Consider the following 26,843-nt stretch of genomic DNA (forward strand, 5'->3'; position numbering starts at 1 on the left):
TGGCTGGCAGAGGCCAGGGATGCTGCTAAATAACTGATCATGCTCAGGACAGCCTTCAGAGCAAAGAATCATCTGGCCCCAGATGTCAGCAGTGCTGAGGTGTGAAGTCACACCTGTAGACACAGACATGGGTTGTTGTTGCAGAGGAGCAACAGAGCTGCGGCTGGGGAGTTGGCCATCAGGACACCACGGTAACCAAGAGGAGGAACCGCCCAGGTGAAAACGAGCCGGCTGCGCCCAGGTCTGACAACTTGAAAACATTTTATTTCAATTCTATCCTTGGGAGGCAGCATAAATAATCACAGAAGACCACAAAGGTCAGTGGGGAAGAAAAAAAAGCTTTAGAAGTGTGGGGAGGAGGAGATGTGAGCTGACGCAGTCTAGCAGCGGGGTCTAGGTGGGTGAGGAGACCCTGCTTTAGCTGGCTGTGAGCGTGGAAGGCTCTTGGAGAAAAAGCCTGAGGGTTTGGGGAGCTTTCCCTGCCCAGGTCACTCGGAGGGGCTTAGGGAGCCCCGCCTTTGTGGTTGGATGTTCTGCAGGGTGGCTGTGGGACAAGCAGGTGCAGAGCACAATGCGTCTAGAGATTCTAGCTAATGAGAGAGAGGTGTAGACACCCATTTCTTAATCCCCAGACCAGATCTCCCCCCTCAAACTGTGACTTTTCTGAGAACAGTGTTCATACACTCTGTGAGTAATGAGAAATGAAGGGAGAAAAGGAGGAAAAAAAAGAAAATGGTAGAAGACCAAGTGAAATGTGGCATCTCCCAGGGTCCTGTGGCCTTGAGCTGCTTCTCAGTGTTTTCATCTGCAAAGTGGGGAGAATGCTCCCTGCCTCTGGGAGCTGAGATGCGGCTCAAAGGGGATCCTATATGTCGAAGGGCTGTGTAAACCTTAAAGTGCTACACCAATGTTAGGGGCTGTGGTCCTTCTACAAGCGAAAGGCTGACCGTGGCTGAGAGCAGGGAGGAGGGACACGCGCGCAGAGCAGCCCTCGGGGCCAGCAGGCCACTGCTTGGCCCTCCCAGGGCCAGCTCCACCCTCTTCGGCCTCAACCTCCAGGAGGACGAGGCCTCATCTTGGAGTGAGTCACCTGCGGGGTGAGAGCGAAGGGTGGAGGCCAGGAGGTCGGAGGGATACTGAGTGTGGGGGAGGGGTGTGGCCCATCAGCACTACTGCTGTTGGGAGGCTCCGGGCAGTCCTCCTGCTCCCCCGAGACTTGGGCCCTGCTGATGCCCCTGTAGGACTGGCATCTTGATGCAGTGGGAAGCGCCCAGGCCTGCGGTCTGCACACCACTGGTCCTGGGTCCACTGTTCACCTGCTGGGTGACTCAGCGATGTCACTTCCCCAAAGCAACCCTCAGTTCTATCATCTGTAAAATGGGGACACTATTCCCTACCCTGACTGCCTCACAAAGTGAACAGGAAAAGGGCATTGCCAGAGCTTTAAGAGCATCAGGGGAGGGCAAGGGGTCATTATGGCCTTGGTGAAGGATCCTCTTAATTCCCTGAAGATAAGAGAGAGGGGGCAAGAGACAGGAAGGAGCTGGGCTGCTTGCAACCCTGGTCAGGCAAATGGGCTTCAGGGGCTGCCCAGGGTGAGGGAGGGAGGGGAGGGGAGGGAGACCGCGGATGCCTGCAATCCAGCCCTTACTGCGCGTCCATCAGGGCCACCGTGAGCCCCAGCAGGAAGCGCGGAGATGTCCCGGCAGCCCCCTCTGCCGGAGACAAGTTCAACCTCTAAGACTACTGGGGTTCTGGCTTCCCTCTGCGCTCCTTGGTCCCCAGAGGGCACTCGTCGGGGGGAGTTCACAGCCTTTGCCCAGCAGAGGGGAAGCCGAGGCTCCGGGGGTGTCAGGGAAAGGGATGCCAGCCTGGACTCTGGGAGAGGCTGGGGACTCCTATTAGCATGAGGTCGAGAGGTCAAAGGTCAGCTTCCAGTTCTTGAGGTGGCAGGCGGGGGGTCCTCAGGCTCTCCCCCAGCTCCAGTCCTGGCGCTCTCTCTGGGGTCACCGGAGAAGGGGAAGTTAAGGGACGAGTAGAAACAACGGAGAGATCGGCTTAGAAAGCAGCCCAGCCGAGGAGCTAACAGTTCTTGGGGCTATTGCGCAAGTTTTTCAATTCCAGCTGAAGCTGCCGAATGCGGATGTCTTTCTGGGCCAGCTCCTCTTTCAATCTCCGAATCTCATCCTGCTGCCGGAAGAACATTCGAAGGAGCTGGTGTGGACGAGAGAAGGGGCCAGAAGGGTGGGAGAGAACAAGTGAGAAGGTGACCTTCGCGGGGGGTAGAGGTACTCGTACCCCGCCCCTCCCCCCATGCAGCCTTTGTCCCTCTCACTCAGGCCTCCCACCCCTTCCCCACTCCCGGGTCGAGGTGACTCAGGTGGCCACTCTCCCATCTCTAGACTGAGCTCACTCATGCCCACTCCCGCTCCTACTCATGCCCACCCCCACGCCGCCCCTCCCCACCCCACCCCACCCCACCCTGTGAGGCAGAAAAGAAAGGACCCTGATCCAAGATCACCAAGGAAGGGCCCAGTCCACACAGGCCAGATAACCTAAGCTTACCCATTTAGGGCCTCAAGCCTTAATAATTTATTTACTTACCATTCAGAATGGAAAGCTTTCTGAAATGTTTTGTATCCGCTCTCTCTCTTTTTTTGTTTTTAAATTGGAGTATAGTTGCTTTGGGGGTTTCCAAGGCGACATTAGTGGTAAAGAACCCACCTGCCAATGCAGGAGATGTAACAGATGCTGGTTCAATCCCTGGGTCAGGAAGATCCCCTGGAGGAGGGCATGGCAGCCCACTCCAGCGTTCTTGCCTGGAGAATCCCATGGACAGAGGAGCCTGGCGGGCTACAGTCCAGAGGGTTGCAAAGAGCTGGAGTATGCGCACATGCACAGAGTTACTTTACACTGCTGTGTCGATTTCTGCAGTACACCGCAGTGAATCAGCTATATGTATACATACATCCCCTCTTTTTTGGATCTCCTTTGCATTTAGGTCGCCACAGAGCAATGAGTAGAGTTTCTTGTGCTTTACAGTATCTTCTCATTAGTTATCTACTGTATACATAATATCCTTCTCTTTAAAAAAAAATGTTTATTTCTGTCTAGGTCTTCGTTGCTCCCTGGGCTTTCTCTCCCTAGCTTCGAAGAGCGGGGGCTACTCCCTAGTTGCGGCGCGCAGGCTTCTTGTTGCGGAGCACACGCTCTAGGCTGTGCGCTTCAGCAGCTGTGGCAGGTGGGTTCAATAGGTGCAGCGCCAGGGCTCTAGAGTGCTGGCTCAGTAGTTGTGGAGCACAGGCTTAGTTGCTCCGAGGCCATGTGGGATCTTCCTGGGCCGGGGGTCAAACCCGTGTCTCCCGCAATGGCAGGCGGATTCTTTACCACTGATCCACCAAGGAAGTTAAGAATATCTAATTCCTAAGATTCATATAGTTCTCTTTCTATTCATATAGGCTTCCCCCTATTCTTCTCTTTTCCTTAAGGTCAGGATATAGAATGGTATTTTTCCTGCTGATGGGGGACTAGCACAGCACCCCAAAATTTGCACTGGGCATTGCTGGAGTAGCTGTGAGTAAAGCATAGGAATCTGACAACACCTTTGCTGGGATCACTCCCTGGATTAAACACCCTCTCCACTGCTTCCATAAAACAGACTGGCCCACACAACACAGCCTCTGCAGGCTCCTGAAGGACCCCACACACTTGAGTTGAATGTTAGCAACAGACAGTTGCCTTGGTCCTCCAACTGCCCAGTGTGAGTTGCAGCTGTCTTTGTAATTGCATAATTTAAATACTACATGAACTGATGAAATAGAAATACAAAAAGAGAGTGGCTCTTTCTATAAAAACTAAGTTGAATGCATTTGAGAATCTTGATGAAGAGGGGGTGCTAAAAAGTTGCTACTGATAGGTACGGATGATATACACACAAAAGACTGAGGAATATTCTGTATCTTGATTGTATGGTAGTGGTTACACGGCTGTAGGCATATGTCAAAACTCATGGAACTGTACCCTACAAAGGATGAATTGTACGGCAGGTCAATTATACCTCAATAAACCTGTCTTTAAAAATAACACTTGGGAAAACTTTGAAAAAACAAGAGCTTTGTTTTCAGATTGATTTTAAGTTCTCATTCTACCTAAAAAAACACTGAAAATGGAAATTGGAGTTAAAATGCGATTTATTGGACAGATACATAGAAGATCCCAACTAGGATGTCCCGAGAGAAAAGGAAGGTCTTGATTCTACATCAAAACATGTGGAATGAATGTATATGTTTTATATTTTAAACAAAAATAAATTGTTTAAAGAATGTATATATCATTTATATGATTCATTCCTTTAACTGACTTGGAAAAAATTTATAGTAACCAACAAACCAGTTCTAGTTACCTCTGTTTCGAGAGATATTATGCTATATGCCCCACACTAAATAATTCTACATATACCCAATGCCTTCCAAGTTTCAAAGTTTCCTTGTATAATTTTTTTGGATCAGCTTTTGTTTAAAAAACATATTTATGGAGGTATACTTCATATGCCATAAATTTCACTCATTTTAAGTGTCAATTCAGTGAGTTTTAGTAAAATTACAGAGCTGTACAGCCATATCTCCTCCCGTGTGTCAAGCTACCCATGTTGAACCAGTTTCTTCACTGTTGAACCAATTTCTCATTCGTTGTTTCTAGTTTTTTGTATTAAAATTGTGGGTAAAAGGTAAAACAAGAGTTACCAGCCTCTGAGCAAAATTTTTTTTCCCTCAGGGAGGAAAGGACACAAGCTGTAGTGTATAGATTGTGGCATTTGTGTTGTTTGCTTAGAGACCCTTTAAAATATTTCTCCAGGTCCCCTGTTCTGATTCATATAGACAAGTTCACTCCCTGTAACTGCTATTCAACCCTGCCCTCTCCACACCCAGTACTAGAACAAACTTCAGGCTCTTATTGAGGCCCTAGGCTTGCAACAATTCAACTATGCCTACCTTGTCAGGGTACATAAAAAATTTCTTTTAAAGAAAACGCCAAATATGTACAAAAGTGGAAAGAAAAGCACCATGAACCTCCAAGTACCCAACTTCCAACTTCAGCAAATAACATGTAACCACTCTTGCTTCATCTTTATTTTTACCTACTTCCCCGTACCACTCTCCTGGGTGATTATTTTGAAGCAAATCCCATTGATCATAGTTTCATTCAGCCTTAGAAATCTGAGCATCCCTCTATAATGGCACATAAACATATTTTATAGCAATTAAAAATTTACCTGTCAATTTTACCTTTAAGACTAAGCCTTGGTGGTCAGGAATGATCATACTTTTATGAACAACAGTGATAATTATAAGATGGCCCCCATGTTATCCCCCTCCTTTCAAGGATGGACTGAACCCAGTAACTTGCTTCTTATGAACAGAATATGGCAGATGTGATGGGATGCCATTTGCAAGGTGAGTTTACAAAAAGACTGTGGTTTCTACCTTTGACACCCTCTTTTCCTCAAGGCCATGCTGTGAGCTGCCCTGTTTTGAGGTCCATGTGGCAAGGACCTGAGGGAGGCCTCTCGATGTCAGCTCTTGAGGGAATGAGACCCTTAGTCTAATTACCTATGAGGAAATGGGTCTTGCTAGCAACCAAGTGAGGAAAGCCAGAAGCAGATCCTTCCACAGGCAAGTCTTTAGATGTGACTGCAGCCCTGGCTGACAGTTCACACCTTCATGAGAGCCCTGAGTCACAGGCACCCACAGACACTGTGAGATAATAAGACATTTGTGGGATTTAAGTCCCTAAGTCTTGAGGTAACTTGTTACATGGTTCTCATTGTTCAGTCACTCAGTCATGTCCAGCTCTTTGCAACCCCATGGACTGCAGCACGCCAGGCTTCCCTGTCCTTCACCATCTCCTAGAGCTTGCTCAAACTCATGTCCATTGAGTCGGTGATGCCACCCAACCATCCCATCCTCTGTCACCCCCTTCTCGAGAGCTAATGCAGTTAGCCTCTCTGTGCATTGCATGTGAGCAGGAAAAGTGCTAGATACTTAGGGACGATCTCTTTAACTCTCACAGCATTTCATATCCCCATTTTGCTGTGAGGAAATGGACTTAGGAAGGTCAGGAAACATGTTCAGGCACAGCCAGGAAATGAGAGAGCCAGATGCAGGTGGCTCCCTGCAGCATCTCCACTTCAGCTGCATCCAGCCCAGGGCCTGGCACACAGTGGGCATTCCATGAATCCTGGCTGAGCTGAACTGTATTTGTGCCAGGGACCAAGGGTGTGGTGGAAGGCAAGGCCTCTGGGGGGCGTGGACAAGGCCCAGCTCTGGTTGCCCTGAGAGAGCTGCTCCCTTTCCAAATGGTACAAAGAGTACTTTCAGAAACACTCAGCCTCTTCCACAAAAACAGGAAATCATCAGACCTCGCGGCAGCTGCCATGCCAGGGAGGAAGGCCGTGCTGTAACACATGAGGCTGGCTTTCCCTCGTGAGCCAGGAATTTACAACTGCAGATGACAGCGACATTCTGATATGGATTCACAAGGGGACATGTAACTCCAGGTTCTGGGATTTGTGGGGATGGGGAGGGGCATCAATATCCTACCATAGCCCAGCCTCTATTTATTGGGGTCAGAGGCAACAGAAGCCCACAGCAGGCTACTTACGGTATTTGTCACAGAAAGAAAAATGCCTCAGAACTGAGCTGGCCTAAGGGCCTGAAGCTCATAATTGAAATGCAAAGGTCTCACTCTGCCAGTGTGTGTGGAGGCAATAACTTATTTTTCTTACCTCATTCTCTGTCCTGGGTGGGACATTTTCTAGTAAATCTATTCCGTTGACCACCACGCTCTTCTTTTCTTTGATGGGAGCCTTGAACACCATTTTGGGGGACTTCTTATAGCCTTCTTTCAAAGACATCAACACAGGATCTAAGCAAGGCAAGGCATGTATTCTCACCAGCTATCCTGTGGACTCTCCACTGATGGTGGCTCTCACGACACCATGCCTGACAGTTGGCTGATGTAAGGGCGAGTTCAACGAGGAGGATATGCAAGGGGAAGGGGGTGGGCTAGACTGAAGGCCAAGATTGCAGTCTCCCATTCTCTTCTGGGAAGCCCACCCCCAGTGGTACCTCGGTTGATGCCTCCCAGCCACTCATCAGGGGTCAGAGCTGGCTCCGTGCCCGGCGTCATGGGGTAAATATCTTCCTGGTAGGAATCCGACTGCAGTGGGGTGGAGCAGAAGAGTGGACAGGTGGGGGACTGCTGAGAAGGCCCCTTCTCTCCAGTCAGAGTCTCCCCTTCGCTGACCTCCAACCACATACCTGCTCTCTCTGCTCCGAGTCTTTGTATTTAGTGTCTCCCACCTTGCCTTTGTTAGGAAACTGCCCTCACCTTGGAGTGGCCCTCACCCTCTGCACCCCAAATTAGGCCTGAAGACCCCAATCCACAGGAAAACACCTCCTTCTTCTGAGCTCCTCCAGGCTCACAGCCCCAGTAGTGAGGAAGTTAGCTTTCAATGCCAGGGGCCCTTTGCAGCCAGCCCGGCCCCACTCACCCTCCGGGGCACGATCATGGAGATGGGCTCTATGAGGCCCTTGAGAGTCACCAGCTTGTAGAATCGGAACACCTCGCAGGCAGACACGTCCAGCCCATGCTTGGGCATGACCCCTGCGGACAGGCACACACACGGCTGCATGGGGTCCCAGGAATCCCCCCAAGCAACCCTCCTTTCTGATGACCTTGGCCAGGGGAAAGGTGCAGTTGGAGGGCACTAGGTTTGGAGGCAAGGACCCATGCAGTGGACAGGAAGGGGCTGGGGGCTTCCCGAGTCAGGCTTTGTCTAATAAGCCCCATGGGCCAGCCCTGTTTCACCAAGGTGCGTACTGTAGAACTGGGGGCCTTTGAAACCTGAAAGGGGCTGCACAACTACTGGAATCTAATCCAATCTCTTTGTAGGTGAGACTCTTGAGGGGCAGAAGGAAAGGGGCTTTTGCCCACAGTTACACAGTGTTGTCACTCTATATAGCCCAGAGCCCATCACCTGCTGAAATGAACTGGCTTCCCGAAGCCTCTGTGCTCCCAGTCTTCATAGAGAAAGAAGGAGGGAGAGGACTTCCCTGGTAGTCCAGTGGTTAGAAGTCTACCTACCAATGCAGGGAACATGGGCTCGATCCCTCCCTGGTCTGGAAAGATCCCACATGTCTCAGGGCAACTAAGCTCATGTGCTCCAACTACTAAGCCTGCACTCTAGAGCCCATGAGTTGCAACTAATGAGCCAGTGCTGTGTAGCGAGAGAAGTCGCCGTGATGAGAAGTCTGCACACCACAACCAGAGAGTAGCCCGGGCTTGCTGCAACTAGAGAAAGCCCACCAGTAGCAACGAAGACTCAGCACAGCCAAAAATAAAGAAATAAAATAAAGGAAGGAAGAAAGAAAGGAGAACACTCTCCTGTGCACTCAGAGGTTTAAATGGAGCCCAAGATTGCTGCTTCGTCATGTGCTTTCTTGGATTGACAGGCACACGTGCATGCGTGCGTGTCTGCGTGTGTTCATGTGTGTCCGTGTGGGCGCCAGACACAACAGCCCTAACAGCTGCATCAGCTGAACACCTGCTGGGGGAGCAGTTCGGCGTGGGGTGAGACACACCAGCTTTGGGGTGGGACAGGATCCTGAGTTTGAATCTTGATTCTCCCCCCCTTTCTGGCTGGGAGTCCTTGGGCAAATCACTGCCTCTCTAAGCCTTAGCTTCCCTGGTTGCCTAGAGGAGTCCAGTGGTGGCCCCTCATGAGACTGAGTGTGAAGATGCTTGTTAACTGCCCAGCAGTGATGAGCACAGACAACATGAATTTCTTTCTCCAGGATGTGAATACGACTGAAGGTTCTACCTTTCCTCATCTGGAATGGAAAGATGCTCTACCAGAACAGAGAATTCCAGAACCTGGAGGGAAGTGGCTTCGTGGTACCGTGAGAAGCCAGGAGACTTCAGTTTGAGTCCTGGCTCTGCCACTTAGAGCTATGTTACCCACCCAGGGTGAGTTAAGTAGCCACCCAGAGCCTTCAGAAAGTGCCTGGCTCGTGGTCAGTGCTCAACAGTGAACTCAGGTGAGGAGGACAAGCAGAAAAAGTTATCCTCAGTACCCCCTCTTTCCCTTCTCCCCAAGTCCTGATGACCCAACTTTCTAAACATCCCCGGATCCATCCTCATCTCCATGCCATCCCCCTAGTTACCATCCTCTTTTGCCTAGAAGTCCACAACAGCCTCCTAACTGGTCTCTCTGCCTGCCTCCTGCCCTCTCAAGATCCAGCCTCCCAAATCCATTCTTCCTACAGGAGCCACAGCAATCTCAAACTAACCTTTCAGATCATGTCACATTGTCCCACTCTCACCTACCCACCAGCCCAAGAAGAATAAAATTCTTCAAAGAGTTCCCAATGAAATCCCAACTCCTCCCCGTGTGATGGTTAACGTTATATGTCAGTGGGCTCAGTAAAGTGGATGACCCTCCCCAGTGAGAGTAGGTGGTGGGCATCTCCCAATCCATTCTGGGCCTGCATGGAGCAAAAGGCAGAGGAAGGAGGAATTTGCCCTTTTTTCCTGCCACGCTGCTTGAGCTGAGACATCTCATCTCCTGCCCTTGAACTGGGTTTTGTACCATTGGTTCCCCGGGGTCTCAGGCCTTCACACTTGAACTGAATTATATCGCTGGCTTTCCTGGGGCTCCAGCTTGGAGAGGGTAGATGGTGAGACTTCTCAGCCTCTGTAATTATGAGCCAAATCCTTGCAATTCCTCTTTTATAAATACATTTGGTTGTTTCTCTGGAGAACTCTCATACACCCTGTCTAATGCATCCCATGGGATCTGGCCCCAGCCCACCTCTCCAGCTTAATCTCCTAACACTTTCCCCATCTGCCACGTGTTCCACAGTCTATGCCGAGCCACACTGACCTCCCTTCTGCTCCTAGAACATGCCAGGCTCTTTCTGGCCTCAGGACCTTTGCACTAACTGTTTTTTCTGCTGGCACTACTCTTCCCCCTTCCTGCTTTTCAGATCGCAGTTTAAAATGTCACTTCCACAGCGAGGTTTCCCCCAGTCACCTCATCTAAAACAGTCCTCCTCACTCTCTGTTCTATGATCCCATTTGATTCTCTTCTTAGAACTTACTACCATACAATGTTTTCCTTATATATTTGTTTATTGTCTGTCTTCCCTTCAGTGGGCAGTGAGAGAGGCCATGTTCTGTTTTATTTATTACTGTACCCCTGGACTAAGCTAGGGTCTGGGCACACAGTTGTAGCCAATAAACGTTTGTTGAACGACTGTGTGAAGGAGCAGAAGGAGCCAGGGACTCTGCTAAATGTTTTGTATACGTGATCTCTAAGCTTTACAACAGCCCTTCAAAGTAGGTTTAACCCCATTTTACAGATGAGGAAACTAAGACTCAGAGGGGTTAAGGACACAGCTGAATCAGAGTATAAACCTAGTTTGGACTCCAAAGTCCAGGCTGCTTGTTATACTAGTTGATGATGGGGTGACCGTGAGGAAGGTGGGGGTGACAGAGCCCTGGGGAAGGGTGAAGTCAGTGGAATGGTCATCAGGACCTCAGGCCTATCTCTAGCTTTCCAGTTTGCTGTTGGTCACTGGGGCGGGGGGGTGGCCCTTAGGCCCCTGCAGCCCTGATGTCTCTGAAGCTGGCCCTCAGGCCCTGTCCATAACACCAGATCCTCAGAAGGATGAAGCCAGACTCAAGCTCTAAGGAGAGAAGGGAAGAGAGCCACTCCAGAGATTTCTTCCACTGGGTGATCTGGACCCCACATGGCGGACTGCTGAGTCAGATGCCCTGTCAGTGTGAGTCCCTGGGCACAGAGGCTTCACAGTAAGGCTTTAGTGGTGGGACAGAGTGGGCGTGAAAACCAGACACTACATTCGTCAGTTCTGGAGTCCTCTCTGGGATTTGCCTGAGAACCTGGAGAGCCTGGGGAGGTGGGGAGGGGACCCCTGGAATTCCTCTTGTCTTCTCAGGCAGGGACAGAGCTGCTTCAGGGGACTGGGGGGTCCTGGCTTCCCAGCAGCTTCAGGAAGGGGCCTGTACTTGGACCTGGTTCTGAGCTGTAGTTACTGAACCTCCTTCCACCATGTCAGAACCACAGTGGGCTTCAGCCTCCCCATCTGCAGACAGGAATGCAGGGACCGTGCACAACCCTGCAGGCTGCTGATGGCCAGAGATGGCAGCGGACGCCAAGCACCGTGGATGGATGGAACCGGTCAAATGGGCAGTGACAGGCTGGCTGAAGACGAGTAGGCTGACCTTCACAGGGCAGCACTTGGAGGTTCTATTCTGACTGGTCCATGAGTTGAGCTTCAGAGGCTGATTTTTCATTGTGGGGGAGAGGTGACCCAAGAGCTCAGTTCCAGTCTCTCCTCTCATAGTGTAACAGGCATGGCAGCCCCAGGGCCCCCTTACCAAGACCTTTCTGCGGGGCCGGGGAGCGGAACTCCATGAGGTAACTCAGGTAGGGTTTCTCCGTGCTGATCTCGTAGTACCGGATGTTCCCATCACCCTGGGGGCCAGGGGAGAGGGAGGGGAGGAAGAAGGAGGGGCAGGGGTGGGTTCAGCAGATCCTGGTCCAGGAGGCCACTGAAGAGAGCCTCCACGAGCCCCCAAGACGCTCAAAAGGCCATGGAAGCCTGGCTTCTAGGCCCCAGTGGGGATGCCATGCGGGAATCGCTGGGGGTGGTGGGTGGTGTGTGTGGGAGGGTGTGTATGCTGGTGGGCATATGGACAGTCTTCTCGACAAACAAGATCTCCTGGCAGGTGCCTCAGATCCCATCATTAGGGATGATGCACTCCAGGCTCTGAGCCTCATTCCCCTGTAAACTCTGCCTCCAGTCCACCCCCAAGGGATCCTCAGTCACTGACACCTGAGTAAAAGGAGCATCCAGTGCAAGGGTGGGTTTTGATAGAAGACGGTGGGACCGTTTTGGGTCGGGAGAAGGGCAGAGGTTAGGCTCTTCTTGGGAGGTAGGGAGGGACTGAGGGCCCAATGGGGGCAGAGGTCTCCCACAGGCTGGCCCCGTCCCTCCCCCACCTTTCACTACCTTTCCAGCCAGGTAGAGCATGTGGGTGTCGGCGTCGTAGAAGGGGAACAGAAGGCCAGACAGCCCATCAATTTCCTCCTCGATCAGGGGCATGGACAGGTCCTCCTGCAGGCGGGGCCCAGGATCAGTATCCAGGCAGGACGGCAACTCACCTTCCCCAACCCCAGCCAGGCCCCGGGGCTACGACCCTTTGACATCACCCTCCTCCCCGCCTCCTGCGGCTGACCTGGTCCCAGAGGGCGATCTGTCTCGTGTTCCACCTGGAGACCCCCGTGGTGAGAAGGCGCTTCATGTTCCCCAGGAAGACCACCCGGTTCACTCTGTGGTTTTTGCAGTTCGCCTCCTGATGGAATCAGAGAGCTGGTGAGCCAGGCCCCCGACACTAGGGTGCGGGCTGGGCTGCCTGGAGGGCCCCAGACACACATCCATTTCCCGACTCCCTGAACCTGTGGATGTTTCCTTGTTTGGAAAAGGGTGATTTTCACATGTGATTTTAAGTGAAAGACCTCGATATGGAGAGATTCACCCTGGATCATCCTCAGGGGTCCTAAATGCCATCACTAGTGTCCTTATTTGGAAGAGAGAGGCGAAGGGAGATTCCACAGACGCAGAAGGGAGAAGGTGGCGTGACTGCAGAGGCAGAGACTGGGCTGGTGGGGCCACCAGCCAAGGAGGCCCCCGGAGGCTGGGGACACCTTCCCGTGGACGTCCGGCCTCCAGAACTGTGCGAGAGGATCGATTTCGATTGTAAGGCTCCCCGCTTACGGTAGTTTGTTATAGCCGCCGCAGGAAATGAATACAGGTGCTGTGGAGCATGGAGCCCTGGGACCAGGAAACCAGACCATACCCCAGAGCGGACGGGGACACGGACCAAGCCCCAGGCAGGGCTGGCGCTGGGCCAGGTGCCAAGTGCCCTCACTGAAGTATCTCTCCGTCGCCACAATGCCTACTGCAAGGGCTCTCTGAGGATGCGGAGCTTGAGGCTCAGGATGACCGGGACTCACGCTGGGTCACTGCCGACTGACTCACTTCACCAGGACCTCCTTCTAACTGGGCCATCCTCTGCCTCTGCTCCTCCCTCTGGGCACCTCCTTTTCCTCCTAACACACAGCGGCCCTTTACCGGGATGAGTCAGCGTCAGGTAGGAACCAGAGGCTGGTGGGCAGTGCAGAGAGCCGGGCTGGAGTCACTCACTCTGGATTTTAGTTCCAAGTTCTGCCAAAAAGTGGAACCATGGAGGAGTCCCTCACCCTCTCTGGGTGTGGGATGGAGGTTGGAGGTCTCTGCTGTTTTGTATCTTTTCTGCTCAGCATGGGCTCTGGGGTCCACCTGGCTGGGTTTGAATTCTAGCTCCCCCTGTAACTCTGAGATTCAGGTCTGTCCCTCTCCAAGAAGCAGTATTCCCATGAGGGAAACGGAGAGGAAGAGCAACAGTGGCCACCGCAGAGGACCGTCACAAGGATTAAATGGGGGTGGGGGGAGGGCGACGCGGAGCCCACAGTTAGTGCACGCCACACAGTGAGCTCTGGGTGAATACTGACGACACTAATAACTACGGTGATTATTGTCTGTAAACAGCAGTTGTTGTACACGACTTTCTGGTCCTGCAGTATTGGTTTTTCCAAGATAAATGCGTCAGTCTTGCTTGTGTTAGGAGGTAAACCTCAGATCCCATCCAAATTTTCCAAGCCATCTAGTGCCACTACTAGCAGGAAGTTGGTACTCAAGAAATGTAAATTTCTTACTCCCAAATGGCACCTAATCCCTTCCTTGGAGTCAAGACCCAGAATCAAGGACCAAAACTGGAGCTTAGTTCACCATCCACCTCTCCACTTGGAACCGCCCCTGAGGCTGGCACCATCTACCATCTCATCCCATGCAGGTGGCTGGGCAGTGAGTCCAAAGTCCCCTCCTCCTGTGCCCATGATGAGCACCCAGGAATTCATGTGCGGAAAGGGGTCACCACTTTGGCGTTCAGAGCAGGCAGAAGAATCCCATCTGGGGAGAGGGGTGGAGTCTGTGGGGGTGAGAGAGGCTACTGAGGTCCCTCTGCATCCAGAACAAGGCAGCGCTCCTATGAGCAGAGAAGGGCCCAGAACAAATGGGCTGGTCCCCAGAGGTGCAGGGCTGGTCCCCAGAGGTGCAGGGCGGTACTTGGAAGACCGTCACAGTCCTTCCTTCCAGGGCTGGCTGACAGCAGAGCCCCAGCTCCCAATACCTTGCCTACCCCTCAAGAAAGGTGCGGGGCTTCACCTGCAGGACGCGGCCAGAGCGCGGCTCGATCACGCGCAGTTTCTTGTCCTTGCACGTGGTGGTGAGCAGGCTGCCGTCAGTGTTGAAGGACATGCAGAGGATCACGTCTGAGTGGCAGTCTATCATCTTCACCGGCTCACCCACGTCCAGGTTCCAGATGAGGACCTGGGAGGGCAGACACGCAGGAGGCAGGCTCAGCCCTGCTGGGAGAGACGCCCTGTGCAGGGTCGCCTTGCTGGGATGGGGGCCATGTCGGTGGGCTCTACATCAAAGGTGGCTGTGTCCCCATCACACAAATCCACCACTGTCCTTGGGCAGACCCCAGCCCCGGCCGGGGCTCAGTTCCTACTTCTAGCAAGAAGGATGAGTGTTCCTCGTTGGGTTCCATATCTATTTTGAGGGCATACCTGGGGGTAGGATCTGGGGCTCCATTCTCCCCGCCAGCAGCTTTGGGTTCTTCTTTTTCCTACTAGGAGGGTAGAGACTACTTCTTGGTTAAGAGGTGGTCAGGTAGAGAGTGTGGGCATAGAGTGGGTATTTATTTTTTTTCTTTTTTAAAATTTTTATTAGAGAATAGTTGAGTTCCAGTGTTGTGTTAGTTTCAGGTATGGAAAGGGCATGCTTCTCTGGTATATCAGGGCTGGAAAAGGCAGTAAAGATGCCTCCAGCTTCTGTGGACCGCAGAAATGACGGGCACACAGAAAATGCTCAGCTGTGTGCATGTCAAATGAGCGAATGAATGAGTGACTGAATGAATGAGACATTGGCCAACAGGCTTGGGGAAGTAACAGTGCTCCCTACAGCCCCCTAAAGATGCCCTTCTCTCTCCCTCTGCCTCCCTGCTGAGCTGGCTCTGGCCACTGTGCCCACGGGCTGCCCACCTTGTAGTCGTAGCCAGCACTGAAGAGGATGTTGTTGGTGGTGGGGTGCCACTCGACCAGTCCCACACGCCGGCTGTGTCCGTGCAGCTCCAGGAGAGCCTCCGTCATGTTCCGCTTCAGCCCGCCCTCGGGGATCTCCCAGATCCGCACCTGCAGAGCAGACGGAGGGCCAAGGCTGGTGGGCACAGGGCCAGGAGAAGCCCCTGCTGCCCCTTCCTTGGACGCCAGATCTGCCTAGTAAGACACCTCCTGGCCAGGGCAGTGGGCAGAGCCTGGCGGAGGCTGGGGCGTGAGGGAAGGTTGCAAAGGGTTGTTAGAGAGAAGAGACCATCTTCTCTGTGCCTTTGGGAGGATCTTCTCTAAGAAGTCTCTGCAGACCTTGGCAACTACTATCCCTGGCATGTTTGTTATTGTTTCTGTCTAGCCAGGCCCAGAGGACCACACATTGAGCAACTTTTAACAAGGGCTGTGTTCAAAGCCTATCTCTGTTTCCCTTCCCACGCCCTTCTATGAATGCCTTCAGACTCAGCGCCTCTGTTTGTACCACATGGCCTGTCCTTCACTCTGTCCCCCACCCAGAATGGACACTTGAGCAGAGGGAAACCCATCTGGGAGGCTGCGAAGCCCAGGGCCTCTCCTGAAGATGATGAACTAAGGGGCAGAGAAGGGTGAGGCGCTGGACGCTGAGCTGAAAGCATGTCGAGCCTGGATGTAGTCTTGCGGATGCTGATCAACAAGTGGGAAGAAAGAGGAAGGTGGAATTTAGAGAGAGGAGTGACCATGTGACCCCAGAGAGAGAAAGTGAACAATTTCTCTGTCATCTTCGAATTGCACACATGCATGCTCAGTTGCTAAATCATGGCTGACTCTTTTGGGACCCCACGGACTATAGCCTGCCAGGCTCCTCTGTCCATGAGATTTCCCAGGCAAGAATACTACAGTGGGTCACCATCTCATTCTCCAGGAGATCTTCCTGTCCCAGGGATTGGACCCGCGCCTCCTGCATTGGCAGGTAGATTCTATACCACTGTGTTACCAGGGAAGTTCGATCTTTGAATTATCACTTGATTATTATGTTAATGTTGGCTATTTCTCAAGCCAAACATACGTCACACAGTTTCAACTATAAATGGGGGGGAGGTTCAGTTTTTACCTTGCCTTGCCTACTGGCAGAATAAAATAAGCTACTGATTGTAAAAACTTGTAAAGTATAAAATGCTCTAAAGACCTATGGGATTATAGTTCTTGTTATAATTATCATCGTAATCATTAATACTATTTATTATGATGTAACTGAGTGGAGAGGAAAAAGCCCATGTGATTACAGCTTAAGACACCTTTATAACAAATATTTTGAAAATCTGAACTCCACACTTCCTAGAAAGGAGAAAAACAGGGCAAACAGCTTTGAGATACCATTTATAATCTTCTATTAATAAAACAGCCAACTGAAAGAAACAGTGTTGGCAAGATTATACTGGAGCTTATGGATTCAATTGGTGATGGTAGTATTACAAATCAGAGTAACTCTGTTTTGGAAACAATTTGGCAATCTTTAGTAGATTGTTCCCCTTTGCTGCCGCTGCTAAGTCGCTTCAGTCATGTCTGACTCTTAGCGACCCCATGGACTGCAGCCCACCAGGCTCCTCCACGCATGGGATTTTCCAGGCAGGAGTACTGGAGTGGGGTGCCATTGCCTTCTCCGGTTCTGCCTTTAGTAGGAACTATAAAGACATTTGGATTATATTCTTCGACCTAGTACTTTCGCTCTTAAATTTCAATATAAGCAAAAATCTCCATGCATGAGGATGTTCACTGCAATGTAGAAAATTCAGAAACACTCTAAGTGACCACTATTAGGGAAATAATTTAATATGTCATAGCAATATGAAATATTAGCCAAAGATAATCATGATGGCTCAGAACAAATAAGGGAAGTATACTAAAGAAAGTCAAAGGCAATCCCAAAGACAGGGGAGCAAGGCTGGCAACTGGGGGTGTCCCTAAGGGAATTCCCTTGATGTGGTTTCCTTTCTTGGCACTTTATCCTCAGAGTATAGAAATGAGTATTTCCCACACATGTGTTCCCCTGAAGACCCAGCTCTGAACATACCAGCCATGGGAGGCTCCAGGTCTAGCCAGGGATTTATGGTTACTCTTGGGAGCACCATTCTCGGCTTCAAAAAACATATTTGAGAAAAAGTTTATAATTAAGGGACAGTTTAATGTTTTTTCATCCTCAACGTTATAATCTCCTGTGGTTGTCCCAGCTCTCTAGGAAAGCCCAACACTCCACACAGCCCAGCATGCTGGTGGCAGCTGGGGGGAGGGAGGTGACAGAAAGGGGACCCAGTGTGCTCCCTGGTCTTTCCCTGACCGCCCTCTGCAAAGGCCTTATGAGATGAGGTCTCACAGAGAAGTGGCAGAGAGGGTGGAGTGGGCACCAAGGTAGATGACTCAGTAGTCGTCAGTAAGACACGCATTCTTGGGGCTTCCCTGGTGGTCCAGTGGCTCAGACTGTGCTCCCAATGCAGGGTTCAATCCCTGGTCAAGGAACTAGATACCACATGCAGCAGCCAGGAGTTCGGGTGCTGCAACTAAGGCCTGGCAGAGCCAAAAAAAAAAAAAAAAGACACACATTCTTCTTGTCCTGCAGTGTCCCAGGAGAAGGTGACTGTTGAAGAGTGGAGACTAAAAAATGCTTGTGTTACACACACACACCACACATTCAATACCCTCCCCTTTCTTTCTTTTTTATCCAAAGGGATGCTATGATCCATACACTTCAGTGACTTGCTTCTCTCGTGTAACGAGAGCTGGTGGGCATCTTTCCACACCACTACACGTGGCCCTGCCTTAGCTTTTTAAGTGGCCAGAAGGACAGCTGCTTTGTGGCCGTGCCATGATGGATTTAATCAACTTCTGTGAATGGACACCTGGGCTCTGCCCACTTTTCTCACTGTTGCAATTCATTCTGTGATGATGAGGCCTGACATGCAAGTTTGGGCACGGCCAGGAGTATTCCTGTAAGACACATGCCTAGCAGTGTTTCACTTTTTTAGTCCCTGTAAAATTGTCCTTCAAAGCTGTCTCCAGTTTCACCAGCAGAGTCTGTGTTTCTTTACCTATATGTCTAAAACTGTACCTTCAAAACCAGGTTTTGGGGACTTCCCTGTTGGTCCAGTGGTAAAGAATCTGCCTGCCAATGGAAGGGATACGGGTTCAATCCCTAGTCTGGGGAGATTCCACATGCCACAGGGCAACTAGATCTGCCCACCACGACCATGGAGCCTGTGCGCCCTAGAGTCCACGCGGCACCGCAGGAGAAGCCACGGCCACGAGGAGCCCACGGTGCGCGGCAACTAGAGAGCAGCCCCCACACAGTATCGAGAAAGAAAGACATTAAAAAGCCCACAGGTTTTTGTCCTTGGATCAAGAAGGGCTTCCTGGTAGCTCAGCTGGTGAAGAATCTGCCTGCAATGTGGGAGACCTGGGTTCAATCCGTGGATTGGGAAGATCTCCTGGAGAAGGGAATGGCTACCCACTCCAGTATTCTTGCCTGGAGAATCCCATGGACTATATAGTCCATGACCCCACAAAGAGTCGGACAGGACTGAGCAACTTTCACTTTTAAGAATGCCATCTCCCTGCTGTTGGATTTGCAGGTCTTTAATTTTTAGCAATACTGGGCATCTTTTTCCATGTTGGTAGACTACCCTTGTTTGCACTTGACAGGAAGCTTGAGATGCTTTCAGAGTCAAGGGGATGAAACTTTAAGGGGCAGGAAGATAGGCCAACAGGGAGGTGTATGGGGACAAAAGATCTTGTCTACGGACACCTCATACTGTATCTCGAGGACAGCAGAGAAGCACAGACACCAGGAACCCGCAGCATTCAGTGCACACACACTGACTGAGACAGGAGAGGAAATCTGGCCTTTAAGAAAATCGTTGAAACAGAAAGTTGGGCCTCACTCATTCCATATACACCTCTTACGAGCCAAGCCCTGGGTACCAATGGGATGGATGCTGAGGTCATCCCATGCCTGCGCTTGATTGGCACACAGTGGGGTCACAGGGCAGACAGCCCACGGGAGCACAGGGATGGGGCAGCCTGAATCCAGTCTGGAGGGTGATGGGAAGATCCACGAGGTGCAGGGTTAGAAGAGATGTTGACCTGCATTTGAAAAGACAGGTTGGGAATGTGGGGAAAGACAAGGAGACAGAAAAACGACTCCTGTGAGTGGCTGCAGGCACAGTGGGTGGAAAATTAGGGGTGGGTCAGCCTGGCTGGTGTGGAGCAGGCCAGCAGGTGATAGAGGAAGCCAGAGGCTGGACCCGAGCAGCCCTGCTTGGGCTGAGTCTCAGAAGAAAAGCTTTTTTCAGAACAGCCTGATTCTTGAGGATCCAGCTAACTGAGGCATCACTGGGTCACATCACGGGCAGGGTACAGTAGAGACACCAGGGAAGCTGTGAAGAGTGGGTCCACTCAGGCTGTAATCCAGGGCCCAACTAGATGACCTTAGATAAGCCAGTTAACCTCTCTGAGGCTCAGGCTCCTCATCCAGATGATAAATCGAGAGATATACACCTTTCAGAGGTTAGGGTTGAATGAATCTGGACTTCAGGGTCCTTGTGAGTCTGAGGCTTCCTAGCTGCCCACACAGGTTGGTTTGTTGGTGTGACAGCTCTGCCTGGTAATGAAGGGGCTAAGCCAAGGGGAGGGTGGGGGGCAGGTGGTGTATATGCCCAGGCACAGCCGCTGGACAGGCTCCAAGTCCAGAGGAACGAAGGGCTGCAGCGGGGGAAGCCAAGAATTGTTTTCACCAATAACTGCTAGAATTGGGTCTCAGATGGAACATGCCCCACAGGGAAGGAAAGGGGAGTCTTGTCTTAAAACCCCATTTGATTCTAGCCACTTTGCTTCCTGGGGTCCAGTTTCTTCTGCTGCATAAAGTAAAATAAAAGTCGCTCAGTCGTGTCCGACTCTTTGTGACTCCATGGACTACACAGTCCATGGAATTCTCCAGGCCAGAATACTGGAATGGGTAGCCTTTCCCTTCTTCAGGGGATCTTCCCAGTCCGGGCATTACAGGCGGATTCTTTACCAGCTGAGCCACAAGGGAAGCCTTGCTGCATATTGAGACAGTATTCGTTAATCTTCCAGACTTCTCTGCTTTTGACACCACTGAATGTTATCACTGGGGAAAAGAGACTACTTCTGTTTGATCCACCACAACAGCTAACAGCTGGCAGCACACGCAATGGGAGCTCAGAGGAGGAGCTGGAGTTCAAAAAAGGCCCAAGTAGCTGGAAAGGAATTCCAATCCCTAAACATTCAAGGGATTTGCTGGGAACAAAGACTGGATGGGTGCGGTAGGTAGATCTGCTCACAGGTTGCTCTGGAAGCGGTTACTTCAACAGGAAACCCAGCAGAGTCTGCCAAATTGGATTTCTGGAAGGAAGGGAAGGGGAGAAGTGGCAAAAGCGCTTTCTCCAGCTAAGCTAGCTGTGTCTGGGACTGTCCCTTTCATAAGTCCCTGAGTCAGAGCCCTGTTTAGTTAAACTCAGTTACAATCAAGCCAACGTGTTGGACACTGGGGGCCAGTCCTCAGCCAGTAGCTCACAGTCTTGCAGGGTCGATGGCAGACATGGCTAAGGCAAGGTGGGTGAAAGGCACAGTTCATAAAGCTGCAAAACCAAGTGTCCTGGTGCACAGGGGAGGGAGCACGTGGCTGAGAATGCGAGAGCTTTGTGGCCCACAAGCTCCATTCCAACCCAGGCTCTGACCTTAGCTGCGAGACTTCAGCCAATGTTCAACCTCTCTGAATGTCAGTCTTCTCAACTGTAAGAATAATTACACCTACCGTTATCGTTGTTATGAAGATGAAATAAATATATACCCTGCCAAGCAGATTAGTAATACTTAACAATGCTTTGTTGTTTAATGGCTAAGTTGTGTCCAACTCTTTGCGACCCCCTGAACTGTAGCCTGCAATTCCTCTGTCCATGGGATTTCCCAGACAAGAATACTGGAGTGGGTTGCCATTTCCTTCTCCATAACAATGCTTGCTTAATATTAACTAAGGATTATATACAAATTTTAGACTGGTCCCATTTTAGATGTGATTTCTATTTTTCATATGTGCTTTGTGGTCCCCTGAGTAGTCAATGAATGTGGTAAGAAGTCTGTCTCCATTTTACGCAATGCAAATACATTTCCTCTTTAAAATTCTTATGTGATTATGAAGGTGTCTGGCTGGATCTCTCTGCTTTCTGATACATTGAGGACTGTGGCTGCTAGTGACTTAGGCCCAGGGCCTACTCAGCCCCTCTGAGAACACTGTTACTAAGTGACAGAATGCCCTGGTTAGGGGAACCGCTTGTTACATAGCTACAGCAAACAGCACTTACTGCCTACATCTGTGGTATAGGAGCTCAGAGGAGCGGAAGTTCATAGTGGTCCTAAGCAGCTAGGAAAAGATATGGATTCCAACTCCTTAGTATTTACTTAAAAAACAAGTCTTTTTGGTGTAGTGTAGGGAGGAACGGGCAAATATAAGGTATAGTTTCTGCCTTCCGATAGTATCCAATTAAGCTGTACTACATTACATAGCCATGAGCCCGGGATTTCCATCCAGCAAATCCACAGGTACACTGCCTAGAGCTGAAGTCAGAGCAACTCTTCTCTTGTCTTTTCTGCAGTGAGAAGGAAAAAATCATGAGGGTCTTGCCCAGAAGGTCTTGGAACACCCACCTCCTTATTTCTTCCCAACTATCTGGTTTGCTACTAGAAACGGAGTGCATCGCCACTGGCCTGGACAAGAGCGAGAGCCTCCAAGTTCGCCTTAACGTTGATATCTTCTGACCACGTAACTGGTTCCTAATGTGGGAAACAGATCGCTCCAAAGAGAAGGAGGACAGAAAGGCCAACCGAGGGTCCAGAAGAGAGCATGACTGAGCGTCTACCCTTGAGAATCTTATGAAGGGGCTGCCAGCAGATGAAATGAAATGGTAAACATGAGGTTGGACGCAGGAAGGGATATGTGTTACTTATCATCATTATTATTGTTATTATTAATGGCTCTCCTTTCATGGGTAAGGAAATGAGCCACAGAGAGGTTAGGGAACTTGCCGAGGTTGCACAGCTAGGAAGGGAGAAGCTGGAATTCAAAGGCCAGATTTGAACCAGGCCAAATGCCCTGTTTCTCTCCTCTGAACCCCTACCCCTGCTCATCCCTTCCTTCTTCCCTGGATGGAACCTGGCAAGCTAGAGAGGGTGTGGTCCGTCCTTCTGCTCGTCTGTTCCAAGAAAGAGGTGCTACTCCATGACCCCAAGAATCTAAAAATTACCCCATCTGGGGCACAGACAACCTTCCAGGCCTCTCACTGATGGTCAACTCCTCCATTCAAGGGTGGGTCTTTAAATCCACTGCCCTACTTCTAGGACTAGGAACAGTGCCTGGCACATCATAGACACCTAAGACACTCTTGTTAAATGAATGAACCAACAGAAGAAGCTGAGAGGCCCAGAAACCTTCCGACCATCAGCAGCTTCAGCAATGAGTCACCCGTGGGGAGGCATGCTAGATCTCGCTTTGGCCAGTAGTGAGCTGGGTAGATGGCAAAACACCCCTTCAGTCCTGAATTGGAAGAGGGGGGCCTGGTGGGGATTTCTTTCCTAGATTTTAAGGCTTAGCCTTCAGCTTAGTTCTTTTGGGAAACCAATGATGAAAGGCCTACTGGGGCCTCAAGAAGCACAAAGTGACATACATAATGGAAAGAATTTTGGAAAAAAAAGAGTCAGGGTCTCTTTCTGTCCCAGCCCTCCAGCCTGCCCTCACTGGGACAGGATATCTAGACGCCTTGGCCCACATTAATGGTTATGAAGTTCTTAGTAGCCAAGAAACACTAGATTCATTTTGCTCTCATGATAAACCATTTTACAGCAGGGGAACCGGGGCCCAGAGAGGTTAAAGAAGCTGGTAAGATCACTGATCTAGGAGCCTGGCTGCCTAATGATTGAGCCACCCCTCCACACTGGTGGAGTCTCTGCAGCTGCCAGGCACACTGGTGAGGCCTCTCGGGGCTATGTGCTTCCATCTCTAAAAGGAGTACGATGCTCCCTTTCAGCTCCAAGAGGTACTGGTTCTCAAGTTTATATGTGTGTGTAGGAGGGCAGGGGGGTGGGTGGCTTCCGGCTGCTTCCAGCAGGGCTGACATCCTGCCCCAGCCCACCCCCAGCTCCTGGCAGGGTGGGGAGCATCACCTCTCCTGGGGGGGTGTTGGGTGAAGACAGCTGCTGGATGGAAGAGCAGTGGAACAGAGGGAAAGGAAAGATGCTGAGCCCAAGAGAGGGGCCTGTCTCCCTTCCCCTCCTCCCACTCTCCTGGGATCGCTCTCTCCTCTCCTTGAGATGTCAGAAACCTCTCTCTGTGGCTGCTGGAGAAGGGCTGGGAGCATGAGGCTTGGAAAGCCATAGCGCCCTTCCCTGCTGCCTGCCAGCCGCCCTCCCTAGCTGCGGCAGAAGCTATAAAAAGCACAGCCCTTCAACAATAGGTGACATCACCCAGCGGCGGAAAGAACTGGATTCTGCCAGATGCCAGGGAGAGTTACAGCCCCCAGCCTTCCCTCAGGACGGGAGCCCCTTGGGAAAGGGCTTGGTATGCTCTTGGATCCCTGAAAAGAGGGGCTTCGACTCTTGAAGGCCTCCTTATGCCCTAAGGGAGAGGAGACTGGTGGGGGGAGGGGGGCAGACCTGGGGATGGACTTCACTGGAGATTTTTCAAGGGATGGAGATATGGGAAAAGAGCTGGGAGCAGGGCTGAGGCTGGCTGGATCCCCTCAGTGTCCTCTGAACGTTGTGAGACAAGCAGAGGGTAGGGAGTGGGTGTGCAGGGCCTGCCAGGGTCTCTCTGGGTCCCTTTGGGAGCTGGTTCCCTCCCCAGCTCTGGCACGTGGCACAGTGCCTGGTATACAGTGCATATGCTGACTGACCTCCTAACCTTGGTTCTGGGTGTGGTGTCTGAGGCGCAGTAAGCTGGTTATGTGATCTGGAGTGGGTTGAAGGGTGCCCGACGCTGGAGGGGGCAATGGCAGAGATGGGAAGGTCAATCAGAGCGGTGCTGGCAGCGTTGACCAGCCTCCTCACCCTACCCTGGCGGCAGCTGGTCCTCTGCCTTTCCAGCTCCCCTCCTAGGACCCGGGCAAGGATGCCCTGCTCTGTGTGCCCTCAGCGCCCTGCACGGGCTTGGCATAGGGAGCTCGCTGAGTCGGAGAGACTGTGTCAGATGAATCTGAACTGTCAGCCCCTCCAGGCTCTGAGCCTCAGTTTTCTCACCTAAAGCCAGGGATGTGGGTAGTTGCTCAGGGTGCCGGCTGGGAGTCAGGAGACCTGGGTTCCAGGTCCGTCTGGGACGTAAGCCCCTGTGTGATCCTGGGCCCTTGGTGTGCCCTTCTCCAGGAGGGGCTTGTTTCCAGTCATGGCAGGGGCAGGGGGAGTATTGACTCCAATGCCAAGACCTCTGGCCCTGAGGCTGGGGAGGGGCAGAGACATGAGCTGGCTGGACTGGCAGCCAGAGCGAGAGCTTAGTTCCTCTCTGTTCTGGAGACTTAATTCCCTTCTCTCTGGTGAGCAGCCCCGGGCCAGCTCCTCTCCCCCTGTGGCCCCAAGCCCCGTGTTCTTTCTCTTTATACCCTCAACATGTACACGAGTCATACCCTGCTCCTGGGCACTCCCTTTCTCTCTGCTGAGCCACATTCCAGCACCAGCCCAGCTGGCTGGAGTTCCACTTCTTCCACAAAGCCGCTGTGACCCATCCAGGCCCTTCCTTCCCTGACCCCAGAGCATTCAGTGTCTCCACACCACACAGATGTAGGGGCTCCTGTTCAGATGGCTTGAGAAGCACAAGTCTCACTTCAAAGTTCAGCTGCTCACCCTGGCGTACCAAGCCTTCCCTCTCTGCTCCTGACCTCCGTTCACAGCCTCCCTTCCTGCCCAGTCACCGTCTCCATTTTGCTGCAGAAAGTAACCGAACCTGATGGACTGTGCCCATCACAAATTCTTGCCCTTCTTTCTTATGCTGTGCCCTGCCCCTGATGCTGCTGCTCTCAGGAATCCTCTTGAGTTGACTCAGGGCTTTGACTTTTAGGAGTTGGTCAAGCCCATTCTACTCTATTAGCTCCCTCTGCAACACTCCCTTTTACTAGACACTGTGCCAGCTGACCTCCTCCCTACCCCCTAATTTATTAACCAGTGGGGACTATTTGCTGTGAATCTTTTTCTTTGGATAATTCATGAGATGGACTATATTCATTCTCATGTATTCATTTATCTTTCTATTCATTTCATCTACCTATTCACCTTCATCCTGTCATCCTTCCCTCCATCCATCCATCTATCCATTATCCATCCATTCAGAGATCTATGCATCAGTGTAGTCATCCATCCAAAGATCCATTCAGCTAGCCATCTGTTTGTCCATCCATCCATTCATCCATCCATCCATCCATCCAACCAACCATCCCAACCAACCTACTAAGCATCTACTAGGTACTAGGCTCTGTGGTGGATGTTTGGGATTCAGAACCAAAAGGCCATGAGCTCTCAGGCCAGTCTGGAAAGACAGGAGACATGAGCACCAAAGTTTCTTCTAGTTCCAGTATCCTGGGAGTCTATGACCTGCCCCCAGACTATGCCAGTGAGGACTAGAGAGATGCTTGTGGTCTGATCTTCCCTCATCTGGGAACACCAGGGGCTGGAGCAGCCCCTCCTCGCCAGCTCAGCTGAGGCTCTGAAATACCATCTTGCTCCCAGGCTGGTGTGTTGACATTGCTGAAGGGCAATTGAAGAAAGGCCTGGGGCCCTTCTCCAGAAACACAGACACTGCTGCCAACACCTGACTCTGCCTGCACGTGTGCAAGTCAGCAGAACCTGGGGAAAGGGCGACCAGAAAGCAGCTTCACATGTTTCTCCCCCTGGATTCTTTATCTCCCCTTTCCAAATTATCTGCCTCCTGTCTTCCCTCATCTCATCCCTCCAACCTGTTCTCTCTTCTCCTTCCCTCTGTCTCCCTGTTCCCTCCTCCTCACTTTCCTTCCCCTATTTCTTCTTTCTCCTCATTAAGTGGTAGGATGCATGATGTTCAAATCCTGGGCCACCCCTGTGGGTCCTTGGACAAGTCATGACAAACCTCAGCCTAGTGTCCATCCCTAAAACCATGGCTCACAGAGGACGAAACTACCCAGCCTGCAAGAACAGGGTCTCTTTTGCTCATGGCGCATCCATTTCTCACCCTTTCCCCTTCTTCCTTGCCCATATTCCTCTTCTGATCCTTTTCCTTCTGTGGTCACAGATGAGTGCCAAATCACAGATTTAATCTTTTTGTTCTGTTCTCACCTACAAAGTCAACACCTCTGAACGAAATCACGGTAAAGGCAGCAGACCTGCCATACAGCTCATGGACTGGCTCCCTGCCCTCTTCCTCACTTCCCGTCTCGGGGCTAGCTGAAGGGATGACCAAGAGGGCAGAAGAGGGGCAAAGAAGGGAGAAGGAGGGAATTTAGGGAGGAAGGCCTCCAGGAGGAAGCAGGGAGGCATCCCCGTGCACCCACCC

At 51.4% G+C, this 26,843-nt stretch overlaps 1 protein-coding gene across 2 annotated transcripts in view; it reads right to left on the reverse strand.

Annotated features, from left to right (window-relative positions):
* The window catches only part of CORO2B (coronin 2B), a 151,042-nt gene continuing 124,441 nt past the window's right edge, over window positions 243-26,843 (reverse strand). Inside the window, exons 4-12 of one of the 2 annotated variants that reach the window (XM_018053593.1) lie at window positions 15,230-15,379; window positions 14,349-14,513; window positions 12,322-12,438; window positions 12,096-12,200; window positions 11,461-11,557; window positions 7,553-7,665; window positions 7,128-7,218; window positions 6,785-6,924; window positions 243-2,214 (exon numbers count right to left, since the gene is read on the reverse strand). In XM_018053593.1, the coding sequence (XP_017909082.1) occupies window positions 2,083-2,214; window positions 6,785-6,924; window positions 7,128-7,218; window positions 7,553-7,665; window positions 11,461-11,557; window positions 12,096-12,200; window positions 12,322-12,438; window positions 14,349-14,513; window positions 15,230-15,379 (1,110 nt within the window). In that variant the 3' untranslated portion in view covers window positions 243-2,082. The remainder of the gene's footprint in view (window positions 2,215-6,784; window positions 6,925-7,127; window positions 7,219-7,552; window positions 7,666-11,460; window positions 11,558-12,095; window positions 12,201-12,321; window positions 12,439-14,348; window positions 14,514-15,229; window positions 15,380-26,843) is intronic. The other variant, XM_018053594.1, reaches the window with a different exon arrangement.

Source organism: Capra hircus, chromosome 10 (assembly GCF_001704415.2).
Source record: "Capra hircus breed San Clemente chromosome 10, ASM170441v1, whole genome shotgun sequence".
Lineage (NCBI taxonomy): Eukaryota > Metazoa > Chordata > Mammalia > Artiodactyla > Bovidae > Capra > Capra hircus.